The sequence below is a fragment of the Trachinotus anak genome, unplaced genomic scaffold (genome assembly GCF_046630095.1).
Source record: "Trachinotus anak isolate AG129_WGS33_773 ecotype Australia unplaced genomic scaffold, CSIRO_AGI_Tana_v1 ptg000034l, whole genome shotgun sequence".
Taxonomy (NCBI): Eukaryota; Metazoa; Chordata; class Actinopteri; order Carangiformes; family Carangidae; genus Trachinotus; species Trachinotus anak.
Window position 1 is genome coordinate 5,551,570 of NW_027273885.1, and position 21,361 is coordinate 5,572,930.

General features: G+C 40.2%; 1 protein-coding gene across 4 annotated transcripts in view; it reads left to right on the plus strand.

Annotated features, from left to right (window-relative positions):
* Positions 1-21,361, plus strand: part of dscamb (Down syndrome cell adhesion molecule b) — a 122,914-nt gene that overhangs the window by 17,735 nt on the left and 83,818 nt on the right. For all 4 annotated transcript variants that reach the window (XM_071471737.1, XM_071471738.1, XM_071471742.1 and 1 more), the window contains 2 exons: positions 13,100-13,417; positions 14,144-14,290. In XM_071471737.1, the coding sequence (XP_071327838.1) occupies positions 13,100-13,417; positions 14,144-14,290 (465 nt within the window). The remainder of the gene's footprint in view (positions 1-13,099; positions 13,418-14,143; positions 14,291-21,361) is intronic.

Consider the following 21,361-nt stretch of genomic DNA (forward strand, 5'->3'; position numbering starts at 1 on the left):
TTGCGCAAGCCCGCGTGTAAATGTCTCTTGCATTAAAATGTTAACGATATCATTTAGCATCTGCAGGGAAGAGCAGAAAACCCTCAGCACCCAGACGTAGGTGTTTGATCATGCGTGCAAAGTGGGGTTGTAGTAATTCACTGAGCACCTGTCAAAGTGACATGTTATATTACTGTGCTGCACCGCACAGGTACTTCAGCGGAGGAACTGGTGTAAAGGGTTTATTTGACAGTTTAAAACAGACTAAGTCAAGAAAGAGGCACCCCTGCTCTCCTGCATGGAAGTGGCTCTTTCAAGACTTGGTTTCAAAGATTTTTAGAAGGAAGGGCTTAGAAGTTTTGAAACATCACGATCTTGACCTGCGACTCTCTGTGTGCCTGCCCCTCAACTTGTTCCTTGACCAGAAAGTCGAGATGTAGAGCCTCGTGCTGATCCATTTAAGTATCAGAGGCTCACCTTGCATACAAAGCTGGCTCCATCTAATATTAACCTGAGGTATCTAGTGCTCCTTGGCTTTTTATAACAACCAACCATGTTGTATTGTGAGATGATACATTTTCAGTCTTCAATTGAGCGAGTGTGTACAGCTGGACATATGAAAGATATAGCTGCCTTGGTATAAACGGTATAACAACATCGCTGATAGTTGACAGTTATACTTTGTCATATCACCCGCCTCTACTTTGAATAAGCAGAATTGGTCCGCTATAAAAAATGGAAATGATAGTTACATGAGAGTTTTCAAATCAAGCTGAGACAACAGGCAGAGCTCCCAAGAGTCCTGTCTGCAGGTGCAGTAAACGCATCATGACATGACCGACATACACAGAATGTAGAGGGTTTATAAATCCTGCTGATTGATGGCTAAGACAATATGACCTTTGTGGCTGTGATTAGACTGGTGATGAATTCTGCTTAAAATTCGTTTAATTCATTTACTTTATTTTGTCTTTGCGCTGTGTAAGAAAATGCTGTAAACATTCAGAATTATAAACATGAATTTTATAATAATGCTGATGATATGAAGATGTTTACAGTTCATACTAGTCTAAGGAGTATTTCCTGTTTGACTTGTATGTTAATATACTACTAATGTGCAGCAGCAAGTACCCTTTGAGGGAAATGTATAACTCAAATGTAATTTTTATCAACATAACAAGGAAATCTTTTAATGAACTTAACTTTCACTGACATATTTCATTTCATTTCATTTCATTTGTTTTCCCACAACATCTGTTACTTTAGTTATGTTAAGGCACCTTCAGCACTTAAGGTTAGGGAAGGATCTTGGTCATGTTTTCACTTACTTAAAGGTCACATTTATTTTTATAAATTATTAATAGAAACCTTAACCTAACCTAACCTTAATCTTTCTATGACCTAAACCTAACCACATGCGGGACTCAAAATGCAAACCGTGGGCTCTGGTCTCAAAGTCCAGAGGTTAATAAGCCCGCCATCCTCCGATGACCACATGCAAACAAATTTGGCAGGATGCATAAATGTAGCGCTTCATTCATTGGAAGAAACGCTCACCACTAAACAAAATCCAGGCAGCAGCTGCGTTTCCACTGAAAAAAACGTTGATTGTAAAGATCTGTATGTTGTACATCTCAAATAATTGAGACAAATGTGTATGTATATATTTTACCTGGTGATTGAAATTGTCTAAACTCAAATCTGCATAGACTTGGTGCATTCACACGAGAGCCTGGGCAGAGTACCCTCTGTGTGTGTGTGTGTTGTACACTGTGAACTAGGCTTGTAGTACTTGTAGTGTGAGTGCCCCCACAAAAGCTTTTGTTCATTGTGGAGGACAGGTGGCGGAGGTTTGATGAGCTTGCTATCCATCGTCCACCAAGACAAACATTCACGCTGGACCTCATAAATTCTGCCTCTTAATCCAGTCTTCCACATACCAGGGCCAGTCTTTGAACTCGGCACACGCTGAGGCCCGAGGCTGAATTGATCCCTGTGACTCTGGCCTGGGCATGATGCATGTGCCTGATGTATTGTGGCTCGCTAACATATCTACTACTCTTTGTGTTTCTCTCTCTGTCTCACTGCCTTTGAGCTTTGCTTTCTCCTCTCATATTTCATGGCCTTCATTCGGAGGCCAACCTTTTTTTTTTTTGTTTAAGAAAAAAAAAAAACACACTTCATGTCTCTTCGATTTCTTTGCAGTTTTCCAACCACGCCGTCTTTGCTGTATATTTCAAATCCTTGATTCAATCAGATGACTGAAGTCTGCATTTCCAGGAGATCTTTCACCATCACATCTGCCCATGTGTCTGATGCTCCACAGTCTGAATATTAAAGTGGGCTAAGGGATAACGGTGGAGGCAGAGCTGGATAGACAGAGTGACAGAAAGACAAATGGGTCCAGCTTGGTTTCTCGACACTGCTCTTTATTTTTAAACCTGGCACAGATGCTAAGATTTAAGACCAAGTTAGTGGCGGTTATTTTTAGCTGGCCATTTTTAAAGCGCTGTCATCTTGTTGGAGTTGAGGTAAGGTGTGTGAGAATGTGTGTGAGATGTGTAAAGTGGGTGCTTTATTTGTGTGTTTGCTGGTGTTTATGTGCATATGCAAGTACCAACAAGGAGGTGTGTGGGGGGAGATGGCTGGGTGGGTTAGGGTGTGACATGAAGTGGAGCCACAGGAGTCTGATTTATGCCCTTCCAACCACTCATCGACCCCCCCCCCCCCCCCCCCGACCTGGCGTGAGACTGAGTGCACTGTCAATAATCTTAGCACTTTGTGGTATTCCTAGAATTCCCAGTCCTCCTCTGCTCCGACCAAGGTGTGATGCTGCAGTAAGCCATCTTGTCCAAGATCAAATAAGAGGGCACAGGCCTGGCAGCGGCGCATTTGATTGCAGGGTAGTCTAGCAGTGAATAGATCATTCTGCAGTGGAAGAGCTGTTGATGGAAATTGAGAATTGAATGTATCGTTCGTACAAAGGGAGGTAATTTGGACAGAACCCGGCACCGGTCCTTGGAAGCATGTAGCTGTTTATGTGTTGCTAAGTGTCCCTGTAGACTGTTGCCAGGATGAGGTCTATTATCTGTTGCTCTGTGTCTCTCTATCTAGACCATCCATCCCCACAAGTGATTATGCTAATTAATGTTTGATCAGATGATTAAATTAAAACTCGATTCATCCAAAGTACTAAATGCTCAGAATACATTTGTGTCTGCTTGGCTGCCTGGCTTCACACGGCACAGGTCTCAGGGTATCCCAGCCCCTGGAGGAAAGGATGACCGGAGAGGAGAGGGAAGAAAGTGTACAAAAATACCTCAGTTTTTTATTCAGGCTGTGGCACATAGAGAAGGAGGCTTGTAATAAAGCAAGCCAGGGGGGCCGAGGGAGAGAGGAGGAGAAAGGGGGAGAAACGAGGAAAAGGAAAAAATAAGGATCTGTGTGTGTTTGTGTGTGTGTGTGTGTGTGGTGGGGGTGGGGTGGGGTGGGAGGAGGGTGCTGCTGAAAGGAGCCATGCTGTGGTCCCCTAAGTGTTGAATAAACATGCTTGGTTTAGGGAAATGGCTGCGATAAATGTTTAATATGATAAGTCCATAAAGACGGTCAAATGAGTCTGGAGTATTAAAATGAGCATGGCACGCAGCAGCAGCAGCAGCAGCAGCTTTAAAGGAGGAGGAGGAGGAGGGGGTGGGGATGAGGGGGGTGAGGGGGGGCTGATAATGGCAGGCAGAGCTAACAGGATGAGAGCAGCCAGCTGCTGTGACATCAACATTAACACACTCCACCAGCTGCTGGTCACAGACGTCTCCTGGACAAAACAGGGACCGTGGTGTAGCTTCAGAGGTCTGCCATGGCCTGATAATGACATTATTACCTGTGCAACATTAGTAGTGAGAGCAGCATATTTGTGTAGCGCTTAAAGTTCAAAAGTACTGTAAGAAAGGTATCAAAAAACAACAACAATCAAGTGGAATACAAGGCGGACTTGCACTTGTGGCACCAATGGCTCGTAAAAATGACACACAATGAAAAAGAAATTGAGATTTTACAACAGTATACAACATACCAACCAGCATTAGAAGTATTCACATCATATGGTAAAAATGACCGCAAAATGCTTACTGACAAAAAATAATCAGGAAACACTGACAACAATATTTAAAAATATCCCATCTTGCAAAATAATAGCCATTAGAGCATGATTAATGTTTGTCATGGTTATGTTTAGTCCCTGACAGCACATGGTCAAAGTTAGGGAAACAGTTGTGATCTGAGTTAATACACATAGTATATACAGTACATACTCTCTAGGAGACAGGGTTGCTAATAGCTACCAGAACATATAAGGTCATTCTGTGGGCTGTCCTCCACTTTCCACATCTTAGCTGTAGTTTGAAATTTATTTTACAAGTTGAGACTGAAGAATCGATAGATTTCACTTCTGCAGTTGATTTTTCTTTCATGAAACTAGGTGTTGTCTGTGGCTTGTAAGCACGCAGGCGGATGAATTTTGGCTACCTGTCCAGAAAGGTGTGCCGTGGCTAGAGCGAGCAGGTTTCAGGTGACAGATCCTTGAGGGCCAAAGTCTGTCAGTGTCAGGTCATTCTCCTCAGCAGCCTCTCACGTCGCAGCTTGTGTACGCTGAAGCCTCCATAGACACTAAAACCTCCATCGATATTGTGTTACTATAGCTGGCATGCGGGTGGACAGCGGTCATGTAAACAAACCCATCGACAGCAACTCTTCTGAATCCCCTTATCCTTAATGTTTGGTGACATAATAAGGTTGGTTTGTCCAGCTGTGCTATGGCTACTTGTCCAACTGAGGTAAGGCCTCTGCCAATGTTGCGTTCTCTGTACAACGCGAATGCTGCTGCTTAATGCTGTTATGAAGAGAGACAGTATATGCTGTCCATTAGATTAGTTTGGAAGCAATTAGATTATATCCACTCAGGTCTCAATGAGACGTATTTAAGTATAATAGTAAATTACAAACAGAGTCTTTAAGCATAGACATTTATAACGTTCAAACTCTATATCTACAAACTGGTACCTAGGCAACTGAAATATACTAATCATTCCAATATATAGTGTGTCCCATACAATAAACTGAACTTGAATCATAGGCTGTTGTATGTGTATGTGAGAACTCATTCATAGCTAGCAGGTTTGTTGTGTGTGTTTTACTGCATGAATGAGCCCGTGAGTGGGCAGCAACTTATGTTTCTAGTGTCTGTTGTTGACCGAGATATCATTTTTAAGAGAGATATTTAGAATTTTATCCATTCAGCAGCAGATGACACTTGTATTTACCTCGCATTCATCTTCGTCCCACACTGTTTGGGTTCAACAATGATTCTGTGTTATTCTCTAATTGCTTTCAGCTGGGTGGTGTGACAATTTTGTACTTAAGATTTCAGACTTTGATTTGACAACAGACCCAATTATCACCATGCAGTTCGGGGCATATGACTTCACCAAAATACATATTATTGCGATACATATGAAATAAATTACCTTTGTGGTTGTTATGATCACCACCATACATGCGTCAGGCTGAATTTAAAAGCTTCTTTTTGGCAGTGCCTGTGATACTTTATGTGGCAAACCACCAATGTTGCACCTCACTTGAATAAATCATCCATAAAATATATTTAGAAATATATTTGCCGAATCCTGTTCGTCAAAAGGATTAGCATTAGCTTTCTATAAATACATAGTTTTTATTTTTGTTAATTAGGTTGAGGAGAGGCAACATTAGCGTGCTGCTCTCCTCAGTTCTTGGTAGAATTAGAAAAGAGTTTCAATTAATAGGTAAGATTGCAGGTGTTGAAATTTTAAGTAATCTGTAATAAGTTCCTTCTAATTGCAAAGGCAGCTGTGGTTCAGGAGCATATGGTTCACATAGTAAACGCACAGTGAACCTGTGAGACACTTTAAATGTAATTCTTTGTTTTATTTACTTTATTACAGACATGGGTTTCCCTCCACCTCCTACTACGCTTGTTGCATTAAATAGCAATATTAGATTTAGTGGAAGTTTTTATGCATCATCAGCAGCAGCAGAGGGAGCTGCTATAGTTTGCTACAGTGTAATCCCTCATCAGATCCTCTCTCATGCACTCATCATCATCATCATCAGCGGCAGCATAATTTAGACATCAATGTCTTTTATCGCTCAGTTTTACTAACTGAGAAACAGTCCAGGGTCCCTGGCTCCCCCTTGATGAGACAGGCAGCCACTCTGGCCCATTTAAGACATGAAAATAGACCGTGGAGGAGGAGGCTCATCTGCTGTGGGGGGGCCTCATTTTAGTATTGCCCGCCCCTCCTAGACATCAGAGGACAGATCTGTCGGTGCGGATCAGCAGCCTGTGTACAGCCAACCCTTTCTACTGTCACAGCACTGCTTAATATTCATGAGAGCAAATTGCAAGATAGTCATTTAACTTTGTGCATGGTGTATTGCCTAAGGGCAGATCAGATCAGTGGGAATGCTTACTCACAGTGGACTGCACGGCCGCCAATGGTTGTTGTCTGCTACTCTATGTTACTTTCAGGTTCATGGACCTTGATATGCAGTTAAATTCACTTTGGTGAAATATGATTTTCAACCCTTTTAATCAGATTAAATGGAAGAGAGTTCACCTGTACACTGTATTTGAAATTTGGGTCATGCACAGGTCAAAGTCCTATTTTTAGCTGCTTTGAACACAGCTTGGTTGCATGCTTTAGCGCTGCATCCATCATGCCAATGCTGCTATCCATAAGCCCACAGAACAGGACCTGGGATTTGTTAAGGAGGAAAATTGCTCTTTGGCGACTGTGATTCTTGAATGTGAGCGAGCCAGGTATGATCTCCACGTCCCAGGCAGACTTACCCTGAGGGCACAGAGCAGAGCTGCTTTAATTACCCAGGGTTCCTGCTGTCACATTGTCACTGTGAAGCGCCAGTGCCATGCTGCTGTGCTGTGCAGTGCTGAGCCCCCCACTAACCCCCCCCCAACACACACACACACATACACACGCACACACACACACATACACATACACACCGTGTTGCTGATGACAACTCAGACAATGGCTCTTCTCGCTAAACAGATTCAACACGAGTGCCTTCTGAAATATGGGAAGCTGAATTAATCTCTATGATCGTCTCCTCTTGTTTGCTCTCTGCTGTTCTTTCTTCTTCCCATGTCAGAAAGTGTTCATGAAAAAAGCCTGAGGCTGCATCAAAGACAGAATATGTAACTGTGGAGTGAGATTTAAATAGGTTGTCACCAGTTTCCCATGTGGCACTGGGTCCCTTTGCTTAACACTGTTGGCACATAAGAGGGTGAAAATCGAACCAACTTTACGTGACTTTTACATGACTTGGTCAGGGGTCCGAGTGGCAGTCTCTGTATGGATGCAAAATTGAAAATGTGATCTTGTGGTAACTTCTTCCTTCTTGTGATTTAGCAGAGAACCAGTTAGAGAACATTTGTACCTGCTGTTTGCTCCCATTGGCATTGATTGCACGTTTACTTAAATAAAGCGCCCCAGTGGCTCTGAAAGCACACTGTCATGGTTGGTTACACCTTGTCAACTGATCAGCTCCATTGTGTGAAGGATCACAGTCCTGTGATGATACTGAACCACAGGCATTCTTTGTCATATTGTACAGTAACTCTGTGGGAACATTACTGTGGCTGCTTCCCCGGATCACATTTTAAACAGTATACATCATGAAGACGTGAATAATATGAAACCAGTTCAGTAGAGTTACACATTTTTTCTGGTACATTTTCCACAAAGACAAACCTACCTCATTACCTTGTTCTGAAACAAATTACAGTTTAAGTAATTATTCTGTTGCCAAGCAGTCACAATGTGCATTTACAGTACAAAAGCTGCGGATTGTAAATACTAAGAGAGGAGTGCTAGCATTTATTAACAAAAAGTCTAAAATATTAATGGGCACTGGACTATTTAAATGTCAGGTTTATTGTGTGCAGTATTAAATTTAAATTGGCCTAGCAGCTTGAAGCCATGTGACTTACACTCAACTGAAAACTGCGACACATTAACACATTCTACACACACATTTTATTTGTGTTATTGAAGTGGTAGCCTCAAGACTACAGATGCATCCTGGTGGAAGGTCGCTGGTTCAAACACTTGGACTTCAAATGAGTAATGCTGCCCAGCATCAAACAGCAGAGACAGGTAGCAACTAGCTGGTAAAGAAAAATTGACTATTTAGCAGTGAAAACACCAGATATTTGCCTCAGGATTTGGTAGAGACCAAATCAGAGCTAAAAGGAGAGTGAATGTTAGACTCACATTCATCTGGTGGCCTCCAAATGAATACTAGTGTTGCATAGTAACTACTGGCTGAGTAAATAAACCAATGTTTGCTGTCAAATCAGATTTAAAAGGTGATAATCCAATATATCAATGTTGATTAGAACTTGAGAGTACTTCTGTTTCAGTGATACAATTCCCTTTAGTCTATTTATACAGTACATGTCTTTTTTTATAGTATGGACATTGTTAGCTTCAGATCTTAAAATTAATAAATACTGAACATTTGTGGTCATTATGGTCAGACTTTTGAAATATAGAAACTTAATACTCACCTCATCACTGCAGAGCTCGTAAAACACCAGCAGTCCAGCACATGTAAAAAAAAAAAAAAAGAAAAAGGCCTAAAAATGGTACATATTAAAGTTATTACCCTTGAATCAATTATACAGTATCTTCCATCAGCTGTGTGAACCCTGGAAGACAATTGTAATAATGTAGAATCTCTACAGGGATGGTAGTGAGTAAAAGTAAGGCTCAGAAAAAAAAAGCAAGCATCTTAAAACGAATAAATGGAAATAATAACGCACTCTTGCTCTTTTGCTGGTCCCGAAACAGAAATTGTTTAAATGAAATAGTTTCTTCCCTTCTCCCTGAAGATATCCCGTTGGTAAAAAAATCATAGTCAATTATAGATGCATATAATGCATTATTGAACAGTGTCATTTATTTCACCTTTGCGGTTGAGCTCATGAAAAATTATGCCAATTACTGATTTCCTCTCAGGCAGTGTAGTGTAGTGGTCGGGCCCTGAGGCCGTTTGTTGGGGCATGACATGGGGCCCTCTGTGAGGTCTGAGGGGGTGATGTACCTGGGCCAACGGGCCATTTGTGGTCTGGCTCCTGAGCTTAGTCAATTAGCAAAACGAGTAGCGCAGTGATACGCACCCTTCCACCAGAGTCCATTTCTTTTTTTAATTAAATCAATCTCACTGTCACTCAGCCAGTCTAAATTGAGTTGCTCTCACATACTTTTCATATGTGAAATAGACGAATATCAAAACAGCCATGACATAAATCCTAATCCAATTTCTCCGATGCTTGCACAGAATAGAAGCTTTCCAAGCAACCACACACTTCTTTGATCTACTTCTCTCCAGCCATTTGCTATTGTAGCTCTGCAACTTTCAAAGTATCAATTAACTAAGTACCTAAATTGTATTTTCTGAAAACTTTGATGTGTGCAAGTTGTTATGTCATTGCATTTTTTTGAAATGAACAAAATAATATTTTGTTCTATTAACTTGTACAAATTACTCTTTGTCTTCTCCTTGTCACTAACCTTGAGCACCAGGTGGGGTTTTGACCCCCCTCCTGCTTCTCAACCCCTTATGGCTCTAGTCTGTTTTATCAACAGAGCACTGAGAAGATTGATACTTCCTGTGCCAGCTGGAAAAAAGAGAATGCATCAGAATTTAATATGACTTTGATGTATTATTTTCATCTTGGCCGGTGCCACAGACCCACTGAAAACCCAGCACACTATCCCACCACATTTTAAAAGATTTAAATTGCTTAAAACTTTTTGATGTAAGAGACTACACAGTGTATACAATAGTTCCTCTGCTGGGGGCATTCAGTATCTACTATACTTTTCTAAATTTTATTCTACTCATACAGTTAAAGATTCAATATTTCTTTGCAGTATACAAGGTGAAATTCACAAAATCTGTCTTGCAAAGATAAATGTTTCTCCTTTACATGAGGATCAAATGAACCATTTAAGGGGGAAGAAACTCCTAATAACATAAGAGTTAAAACAATACTGGTGAGAGGATGTTATATCATGAATCAATTTCTCACTGAATATGATATTAAGCAACATCAGAATTATTAACAAATGCAATTTGACATCAAATTATCCTGTAAAAGGTTTATCAATTTATTCACATAAATTTTTTATTACATATTGAAAATGTTGGAAAGCAGCGGTGTCAGACAGGTAGATAGATATATAGATAGATAGATAGATAGATTTGATTTGTCAGCATGCATTGCTACCTATTTCATTTCCCATGTATAAGGATAGGAAAACAGAAATACATTAAGTCTTACTAATAAATATTGCACGCTGTTCAGTTTTATATCTAGCCTCTAACACATGCACAGAAATATGTGCAGAGACAGAGGTGCATTGTTAGTCATCACCTTGTGTAATTCACAGATGGAAGTAACAAACAATTCTCTACAGCAGTGAGTCAGGAATGTGCATTGTTAGCATTTACAAATGAAATCAGCATACATACAGAAACAGAGGGCATGGGCAGGTAAACAAATGATGGATTCAGTCATCAGACTTTCCTGCTATATTTGCATCTTGCAGGCTGCGAAACAAGCTACGTCCCAGCTGTGATGTTGAAGAAAATGGTTATACTCCAGTACTAAATTCTGATATCTAAACTATCATCCTGTATTGTATTATCTGGGCTGTGTAATTATCTTCCATAGAAGTATTGGCTTACCCTTAAATTTTGGGGTATATCTGGGTCATTTACTATGAATTGCAATTGTTTTCTCAGAGGTCTCTCCACTCGCTGTGGAGACCGGCTCTCTCTGAATGCCCTTTTCTGCCATGTAATGATATTTTTTTTCCCGGTTGAAGTGTAATTTTGCTATAAGGAGACCTGTTGTGCTTGTAAAAACAGTCACAGTGTCCTATGTTTTTAATGGTTGAAGGAAATGTCAGTCTTGCAGTGTTTCAATAGTCTATATTTGATATTACAATTTCACAACTGTGTTAAATATTTTGCAGTGTTCCAGTGTGCTCCACTGACACAAAAACACTGACTATAAATGCAAGTTTTTATACAGTATATATTGCATGTTAACTGACTCATCAATGCGTTTTTTTTAAATTTAGACATGCAGCCTCATTGCTAACATATAGCTAAACTTCATCCCTTCTGGAAGCTGCTAGTTAGCTAGCTAACAGAAAAAAATTGTACTGCCTGATTGTACAGTTGATGTTAGTTATATTGCATTAATAGTCGACCAACGTTACGGTTTATAGGACGCCGTTAAATTAACAAAGGTTAGCCTGAGAGGTGTTAGCTGATATTTACAGCATCTAAAAGTACCCTTTTTAGAGTACTAACCTTAGCTCTGAGTAAAATATACCAATGAATTAGTTTGTTCTTGCGAACGGTGAGTAATGACCAAACAGGCTCCCCTCTGGTAAGTCTGTGTTAATTTATTGACATTAAAACCATAATATAAGCTTTAGCTTTTATTAATACGTGACTACAACATTTATAGAGAAAGTTTCCCTCATGCTGTATGTATACTTAATAAGTACAAATGTTTTGCTATCAGTGACTGATATTATTTTTCCATTAACTCCAAATATTTAACTGTACCACCCCAAATCTAACCACACCATGCTGCGGCCTTCACCTAGATGTCTGATCAGGCTTGTCTTCATCTCCATGACTCTTATTCTATAGTTTTGTTGTATCTGTCAGGGCAGGATAACTTACAGTATGCCTTTCCCATTGCTATTTTATCATATCATACTGTACTTGGATAGCTGCTATATCAAATTTAGGGGTCAGGCACACAGAAATATCTGATAATCATAAAGAAAACAATTTAAATAAATTATGTGTTACATATTTTCATAGCCATTTTTTTTTTTTTTACAGTATTTCGCAACATGATGCATGTGGCCAGATGGACTTGTCCCCCTCTGCTTTCCTCTTTAATATGGATGAAGACTGCACAGTCACTCAAATAGATTTGCTGGTTTCTGCAACACAAAGAGTGCAGAGTTGTTCGCATTTCACAAAGGTTGCAAATGGCCAGCTTTCCAACATGTCAACAAATTCTTGTGGAAAGAAATGCTGCAGTATTGATCTTTAGTGTGCTAATAATTTTGAATAAGTGTTCCTCATTTGTCACAACGATTGTGGATGTTCGGGTGTATGTACAGGAGCAGGTCACTGGACTGTCTCATCGCGGGTTGAGAGCTGCTGGAGCAGAGAAACGCATGGAATTGTCTGCAATTTGAAACCTTGTTAGGAATTTATGAAGTGCTAAAATGTTTTCTCCCCAGGGAGGATCTAAGCCAGCTGCCAGTGCCACTGTAAGCCATTTAGAGCAGAGCCTCTGGGCTCGTCACCAGGCTGAGATGGCAAGGGAGATACACACTCACAAATACTGTATATACAATTATTTTTGCCTGGAATACAAAAATACAAGCAGACTCTCTCTCATAAATACAGAACCTCAGATTGCAAACATCTGCTGGCTTCTTCAGTCAGAGATCAAGGATCTACTTTTAAGCTAACTGTTCCAACATTGACATTTATTATCCTCTCATCCTCCAGAGAATGCTCCCTCACAAACTGGATTTATTGTCATTCTCTTAATTGCGATGTTGACTTAAATTTAAGCTGAACTATGATCAAGGCAGCTGACCTTATTTCATAATTGATAGTAGTTTATGTTAATTTAATGTTCCCAAAGTCCCAGGGATAGGAATACAGTGATTAATCCAAAACGAATGATCATGTTACATAAATAGGAACACTTAGAGTGAAAGACGTTCGAGGAATACTAATTTCATTTCAATGTCTTTGATCCAGATTTCATTTGAGAACTACATTTAAGGTGTTGCTTCAAAACTTTATTTATAGGAAAACAGAGTTAAAAATTGATCCAGAAACAGTGAAATGCCAGTAAACAAATTCATAACCACAGGAACTAAAAAAATGCTACATAAAAAAAAAAAGACGTGGTTGTAAATGCAAATATCTTGCGTTGTCTCTCTTGCAGTTTTCAGTGAGGACCTACATTCCAGCTTATACTTTGTCAATGCATCTCTGCAAGAGGTAGTATTTGCCAGCACCACAGGGACCTCAGTGCCCTGTCCTGCTGGGGGTGCGCCGCCTGCCTCGCTGCGCTGGTATCTGGCTACCGGCGAGGAGATCTACGATGTCCCGGGCATCCGTCACGTCCACCCCAATGGAACCCTCCAGATCTTCAACTTCCTGCCATCCAGCTTCAGCAAGCTGATCCACGACAACACGTACTACTGCACTGCCGAGAACCCTTCTGGCAAGATTAGGAGTCAGGATGTCCACATCAAAGCAGGTGAGCCCACAGATGAGAGGTTAGTGTAGCAGGAGTACTTCTAGTAATGGTAGTGGTGAGAGGAATAGCAGATGTACTAGCAGTAGTTGTTGTGAGAGTGAGGGAAAAATCTGTGTCAGCTGCACCAGTAAAAGAGGATATGAAAGTCATAGTTACAGTAAATGTAGGTGTAGTTGTAGCAACTGTACTGGTGGTGATGCTTTTTGTAAAAGCACATAGACAAATTAAGAGTTTTTAAATGTGTTTTTGTACAAATGAATTAAGAGCAGGTTTCCAAAATCCTTTCACGACCCTGCCATGCATCTTTGGCAAAATTCAAAAGCTGAAATTGACTGGAGCATGATAATAATAGGTAATTGGATATCTTGCACAAGATAAGTGATCGGAAAGATAGGCTGAACTAACCACTCTTCCTGTATCCTTCATCATAGCAACGGTGGCCAATTTTCATGGGTATTGTAGTCTTAAGCCAAAATGATGCACAAGACATAATTTCTCATAAACAAAGAAATAATTAGAAGTGCAAGTCATAACATAAACCTATCGTTACATTATTGGGGCTTCAGCAGGGTTGAATTTATTTTACTCTATATGAGAATTTGATCCATGGGTCCAACTCTAGATACCCACCCTCTCCCTGAAAAAGGATGAATGCAAAAAACACAATTGATTCCTCATGAATTAGATCGATCGTGTGTGTTTTGTTTTTTTTTTCTTCTTTGATAGTATCCCGGGAACCCTACACAGTCAGAGTGGCTGACCAGAAGGCTATGAGAGGCAGTGTAGCCGTCTTCAAGTGCATTATCCCTGCTTCTGTTGAGGCCTACGTCACTGTTGTATCATGGGAGAAAGACACCGTTTCACTCAGCTCAGGTAAGAGGAGGAATACATCAGAACTTTCTATAACTGGGTGCTTCGATACAGAGCTTTTACTGCTGGGAAAAACAGGGACATACATAACCTGTTAAAAATCAAGACCAATGTGTAATATGTCAGGCTAAAATGTCAGCGTTAATGTTCAAATAATGGGCCACATTTGTAACTTTGTACAAGAAATATCGTTTATTAAAGATCACAAAGTAAAGCCTTTTTGTTGGCCGCTCCGGCAACGACAAATTGTGAGATTAAATGTTTGACGGAGAGAGAGGTGTGCTGCCTTTTTTGTTTTTTTTTTGCTGTTTATCTCAGCCCCCTCCCTGCTCTGCTCTGCTCTGCTCCCTGCTCTTTGGACACTATGTTCTGTTTCACTGTGAGTCATCTTCTTACCTGTTTACTGTTGTAGTCTGCCATTACTGAGGCTCTGCAGCTCTGCACATCCCTGTCCTCTCACTAGCCAGAGGATGTTGATAACTGTCATGTTGAATCACCAAGCTTCTCTCTCCTATACGCACTCCATCCCAGCCAACTCCATTTTGAGTCCAGCAAGGGGTAAAGTGGAACAGTTTACATAGCATCATTGACCTAGTTACCCTCCTTGTCTGAATCCAGTGGCGCAGCATGATAACACGAGACACCAGAATGTTCTGCGGGTTGGATTTTTACTCAAGTTAAATGGGATGCTTATCTCTTTGATTGCTCCATGTACTGCCCGCTGGCTGATTTTGCTTCATACTGGGGCGTTTAGGGACCTTTAAGTGAGCACTTGATGTCATTTGACTGAGGGCAGAATCTGGGACGGTGTTTTGGTGGCATTTTAAATGTGTCTGCTCAAGCATGAAGATGTGTCTTCTGATCCATGCCAGCGACTTATTTACTCGAGGTTACTGAAGTTACTCACTGCGAGCTGCCAGTTGAAGACAATGCCTAACGTCATGGAGAGCGGGCAAATATGCAGCATACAGATATGATGAGGTTCTGTAAATGAAATTAATCATGTAGACAAGACTCAGAGATGATGTTTATGTCAACTGTGGTTGTAAAAATTGTCTATTATGAGGATAAAATGCTATGAGATACATCTCTATTGGAAGGTCGGTCAAGTCGGTCAAAATATAAGTGATACGATAAAATGCAAAAACAGTTTTTCACATATGGAGTATAAATTTTAAATGTATGTCTGCCATTCCTTTATACTGACAAACCAGTCAATGCCAATCATTTCTTAGATCAGCTCTTGCTGATTTCAGCTCTTCCTTTTTTTCCCAGTAGGTCTGACAGCCTATAGAATATGCAGTGAAATTTTGATGGATTATATTGTGTTCTTTTGACTTCTTTCGCAAGCATTCAAAAGAACAACGATATTGGATTGTCCGTGTTTACTCCAATAAGTATTGCAGCAGGCGAGTGCTGTCAAAAGCATGAGCACACGGTCAAAATCACTGCTGCTCCGTGATAAATATTTGATGGTAGATTCTGATGCATGAGCGGATTCACCTCGCACTGTTATGGAGAGGGTATGTTTACTCTAGGAGCGAGGGTTCGAACGGATGTGTGTGCGCGTGTGTTTGTGCATGTGTTTGTGCATGAGCGAAAAGCAAGAGAGACCATAAGGGCACCAACAGGGCTTGACAGTGGCAACTGGGTGCAGATTGACCCAGCCTCATTTTCCGACTCTTTCTCTCGCCTCTCTTTTCTGTTCTTTTTTTTTTTTTTTTTCAATTTTTCATGAAAGAAGACATGGTCTCAGTGGACACAAAATAAAGCTATCCCACAGCCACACTGAATTATTAATCTCAGGTTTTTGTTGGGAACATCAAGCACACTTCCCTACCATTGCATTGTACATCAGAATGTGAGGAAGAACAGTCAAGGCTCGATATTTTTCTAACTAGACAAACAAAATAACCAAGATGAGAGCACATCAGCAATTCTGGGTGAAAGGTTTGGGCCGATGATGTCACTTGATTGTTTACCTAATACTGGTTAACATCCACAGTTCAGATTCCCTGAAACATCTGAATCAGTAACTTGCATCTGGAGAGGAAACCGGCTCAAATCATGGCTGCAAAATCTTTGAATATCTAGTGTTCCACATTAGGGTCAAAAATAGATGCATAATTACAGACCAGGGCCTGTCTTAATTAATCAGCTGTGATTGAAAAGTTAATTACAATATGAATTACCTCTCAGAATGAGGACTGCTTAGTAGTCATTTGAAGCAGCCTGTTTTCAATGTGAATGAGCACGATGCAAGCTCACTGGGTCCTAATGTTGCCACTAACATACCATTAACCCGTCATGAATTTTAAAATGGATTTCGCAGCACGAGCTTTCAAATGCCCGGCTCCGATCGCCTCCCCGCTGCTTTTGATAAACAATTGACAGAGCTAATAGAGAGATGAAAGAGCCAAAAAAAAAAAAAAAAAAGGAAGTAAAGCAGGGAGGGGAGGAGTTCAGCTGTATCCTACTGTGTTGCTGCCAGGATTTTATATGGTGGACCTTTATTTAATACATGTGTACACCAGTGTTGTCACATGCACCTTTGTGTCCACATGTTTATAACTTTTTAGTTGTGTTTTTTTTTTTTTTTTTGCATGCTCCTATGTGTTTGCGTGTCAAGTGGCTGTGCTTTTGAAAAGGGATGGAGCTGGGATGGTGTGTGTTTTTGTGTTTTTCCATCTACCTACCTCTTGTCTCTCATCATTGTTATGAGGGAGCATAATGAGCTGGGCAGCCTTGGTTGCAACAAGAGCTTCAGCAAAGCCAGTGCTCAGATATTGAATGAACAATTCCCTGAGACTTTTGCTCTCCTTTAAGAATCATGCATGTGTATATTGGGTAATTTGAATATAAATTCTATGTCTGCTTACAGTAACATTTCAGCTGTTGTACAATTGTGTGTATACATCTTCCACACACTGAGCTTTTATTGACTTTTTTTTTGATGTTTTATGGATATAGAAACTACTTTTGCATAGAGTCAACACAATCTCTGTGGCAAATGAGACACACAGTGCTGCTCTCAGAGCTTTTTATACATGTGTCAACATTTGCATCCATTTAAATCTTTTTCTGTAAGTGTAGGCATCTGCAAATTTAAAGACCAATAACAAACGATTACAAATGTAATATATATATATGTAATATATATGTAAATATTTACATATTTATTTATTATTATTTTTATTTATTTCAACGTCAGATTCCTTTGGCACCTTCATGTGATTCATTCACTGCTGGAAGATCTGTTTCACACTTTTCTGGAGCTGCATTGATTGGTTGATTAATCTGTTCCTTGATCAACAGGTAATGAATCTGAAACAATTTTGGCAAATTATTGTTTAAGTAATTTTAAGGCAAAGATGGCAAAATCAAACAAACACTAGTCCCAGCATGTAAATATGAATATCATCTGGGTTTCTTTGTCTTCTATGATATTACATTGAATATCTTTGGGTTTTGAGCTGTTGGTCAGACACAACATGACATTTGAAGATTGTGATGTTTGATAGGTGTTTCCACAATTTGCTGCCATTCTACAGACCAAACAATTAATATAATAAAAATACTTGATCGATAATGAAAACAATTGCTTGTTGCAGCCCCACACTTTGGTTCACAGAGCTCACATTTAAATGATTTTGAAAATTTCACATAACAAAAACAAGACCCATTTTGTCTAATGTAACTGTACCTAGGCCAGCAGTACACCAACACCTTCATCCAGTTACTCATCCAGTGGGAAGCCTGACACAGCTACAGGCCACAGCTGCAGGCCTTTCATCCTTTCAGGCTGGAGATTAGACTAGAGATGGAGGATGGGAAGCTTTGTTCGGTCTTAAGACACAGGCTCAGAGCGAGGCCAGTGGAGAGCGCTGACTCCATAAGCCGCTCCTACTTCTTGGATGTGTCTCCATACTCCATGATCTTAACTCTGTGTGTGTGTGTGTGTGTGTGTTGTTTTAGAAATACGATGACTAGCTGATTACCTGATTAGTCGATCCACAGAAAATTAATGGACAACTATTTGATAACCTGGTTCCATCTTCTTGAATATGATCATTTGAATCATTTGTCATACATAATAGTAAACTTATTCTCTTTAGCGTTTGGATTGTTGGTCAGACAAAACAATTAATGTGAAGACATAACTGTGTAAAAAAAAACAAACTATTTTCTGACATTCTACAGATAAAAAGATTAACTGTTTTATCTAGAAAATAATCTGTAGATTAATTGATAGTGAAAATAATCGTTGGCTGCCCAAGATTGTTTAGCCAAAAATACCCCATCAGTTGATTTTATATATGAACAATTGCTCACTGTTTTTTCCAGAAAATGTATTCTATCATAATTTACATTGATATGTGATACAAAATTATATATAGTGTGATATTAGATTTTATTTACATTAGCTACACTAGTGGAAAAGAGGGTCATTATATGTTTTTTGTATATATTTAGATATATATTGTATATATTTTGTACATAGAATACCTGTTTTGTAATATGTTTCAGATGCTGACATTGTTTTTGTTCAACTCATGTTGGAGACAATACAGAGCCTCCTCTTACCTCTTACTTCTTCCACTTTTCACTCTCTCCTTCAACTTTGTTTTCTTTTGTTTCCTTTCATCTTCTCTTCTCTTCTCTTCTCTTCTCCAATCCTCCACTCCTCCTCCACTATTGGCCTTCTCTCCTCTCTTCTCGTCTCATTGCATAACCTGCTTGGCACAGCGCCCCAGTCAATTCCCTCCTGCTTGGAAAATGCTGTTGTTTTTTTTTTATTTGCTTTATGCAAATAAGTCCATCCAATACTCATGGCATCAGTAAAAAAAATCTCTAGTTACATTTTTCAGTCACATTCATATCGGCTGCCTCCCAACTGTGCGTTTAGCATTTAAGTGATGAAAGTGCCTCAGCAGTCTTGCATTCTGCTCACTCGTCTCTCATGGGTTCTTGTGAGTGCTTATAGAGGCTAATTAAACAGTTTGCTTGCTAATAGAATCACAGTCTTAACCAGCCACCAGCTCAGTCGCTGGAATGTTAAGGATGTCTTCAAAGAGGCCACTGTAGCTGTTTGGTTTATAGGATCAATGCTCAGCAGGAATTTATCATGCCAGTGATGTGCCACCACCTTCATTTTTCACTGAGATTGACAGTGAGGGCACTGAGAGGCAGGCGGAGACGGGGCTGTAAATTCAACACACCCAAAGTCAGGCCAACCTTGAAAAGAGGGCACTGTTGTAGAAATGAGAATGGGAGGAAAGAAGATGCAAAGAGATGTAGAGAAACAGAGGGCAGATTAGAGGGAACGAAGTGAGAAGAGAGTTCGGGAAACAAGAGAACAAGAAGGAGGAGATTTGAAAGGTAGAGAGGAGGAGAGTGGGCGAGGCTTTTTCTTTGGTAAACAAGGGACTGCATCACATTAGACACACAATCCTTTCCCTCTGTCTTCTTCCTCTTGTCTTCCCATTCGCACTTTCCTTCCTCATTCTCTCTTCCTTCACTCTGCCTTTCTCATTCTCCATCTCTCTCCAGTTTTGTGTCTTTCCCACACGAACATGGTTTGTTGATCTTGTTGTGAGGAGGCTGGTAAATGGGTCACGGCTCAAGCAGGAGTGCATGATCCCTGCATGTAAGCACGTAGCGATTCAGAGGAGGCTCTAGATTTTAACATGTATGTTTGCATGTACATTAGGCAAATATACCGTGCATCTGAGTTTGTGTTTGTGGGTGCATGGATGTGTGTTTTTTTTTTTTTTTTTGCATGCTACTCCACCCATCCTGCAGTGAAATCCTATGAAAACAACACAGCCTATCATTTTGCCCCCCTCCTCCTCCCACACAGATCAGCAGTTAGTGAAATGCTGACCCTTGTCTTTCACTGCACCCCTTTTCCCAGTCCACTCACACATGGCTGCCTGAAAGCTAAGGGAGAAGGGGTGCTTATTGTTTGCACAGTATGTGTGTCTGTAAAGGTGCTGTTACTGTGCTTTTATTTGCATTTAAATGTACAATCATTGTCTTTACACGGGAGTAAAGGTGTGCAATGTGTGATGCTGCCAAGTAAGAAGTGTTTGGGGTTAAGGGCTGGGGCCCGCTCCTGAAAGAAAGAAAAAAAAAAGAGCAAAGAAAAAAAAAATCAATAGTTGTGTGCATTAATCACGCTGCTGCCACAGAGAATTATGGGAACATGAGCTGAAGGATGCATTTTGTGCATTTGCAACATATGAGTGCTGTGTGAAGGGGAGTTTGGGGAATTGGAAGAGGACGAGACAAGACCCTTTTAGTAAGAAGTGAGGTTAGAGCGGAGATAGTTGGGGGTTGTTGTGTGAACAGCATATTTTACGGCTGCCATTGTCTTATTGTATTGTCAAGATTGCTTTAGGACTGCATTCATCCAGTGTTCTTTTTAAAGCTTTGATGCTACAGATTATTAGATAGCTGTGATTACATTTTTATTTTAAAGCTTTGATAATATGTTGTGTTTTCGGGACAATATGGCTCACATCTTTTTACATTTGTTTCACATCTTCCCTCGGCTATGAGGATTGCCATTTTGAAAGTAGAAAACCTAGAGCTTCTCTGACTTTCTGTTTGAGCTGGTGCTGTTTGAAGTCTCCATCTTAGCTGTGGTGAAGGCTTGAGGACGTGATACATATTTGATAAGGATCAATAGCAGGGCTACTGAGACAGAGATGGAGGGAAATCGATCTTGGACTGGGCTTCCCAAAAGCATCTTAAACCTAAGGTCATCTTTGGAGCATCTGCCTGGCTCAGACTTGTAATTTGTGCTGAAATACAATGCAAATTTGAATTCTTGCTCGCTTTCACATTCTGTTTCATGATACATCTGTAGGAGAGCTGAGTAAAATGGAAATAGCAGCAGAAGGGCTGTTCTCCGCTTTCAAATTTGCTTTATGTTTTATCTAAGGTTTATGTATTATATTAAGCCATCTACTGACATCCTAATCACTACACACATAAAACAATAAAACAATCTGTTTAGTGACAGGAGACTGAGCAGCAGACAGCATTTTGGCACAGTGGCTGTGATTCCCA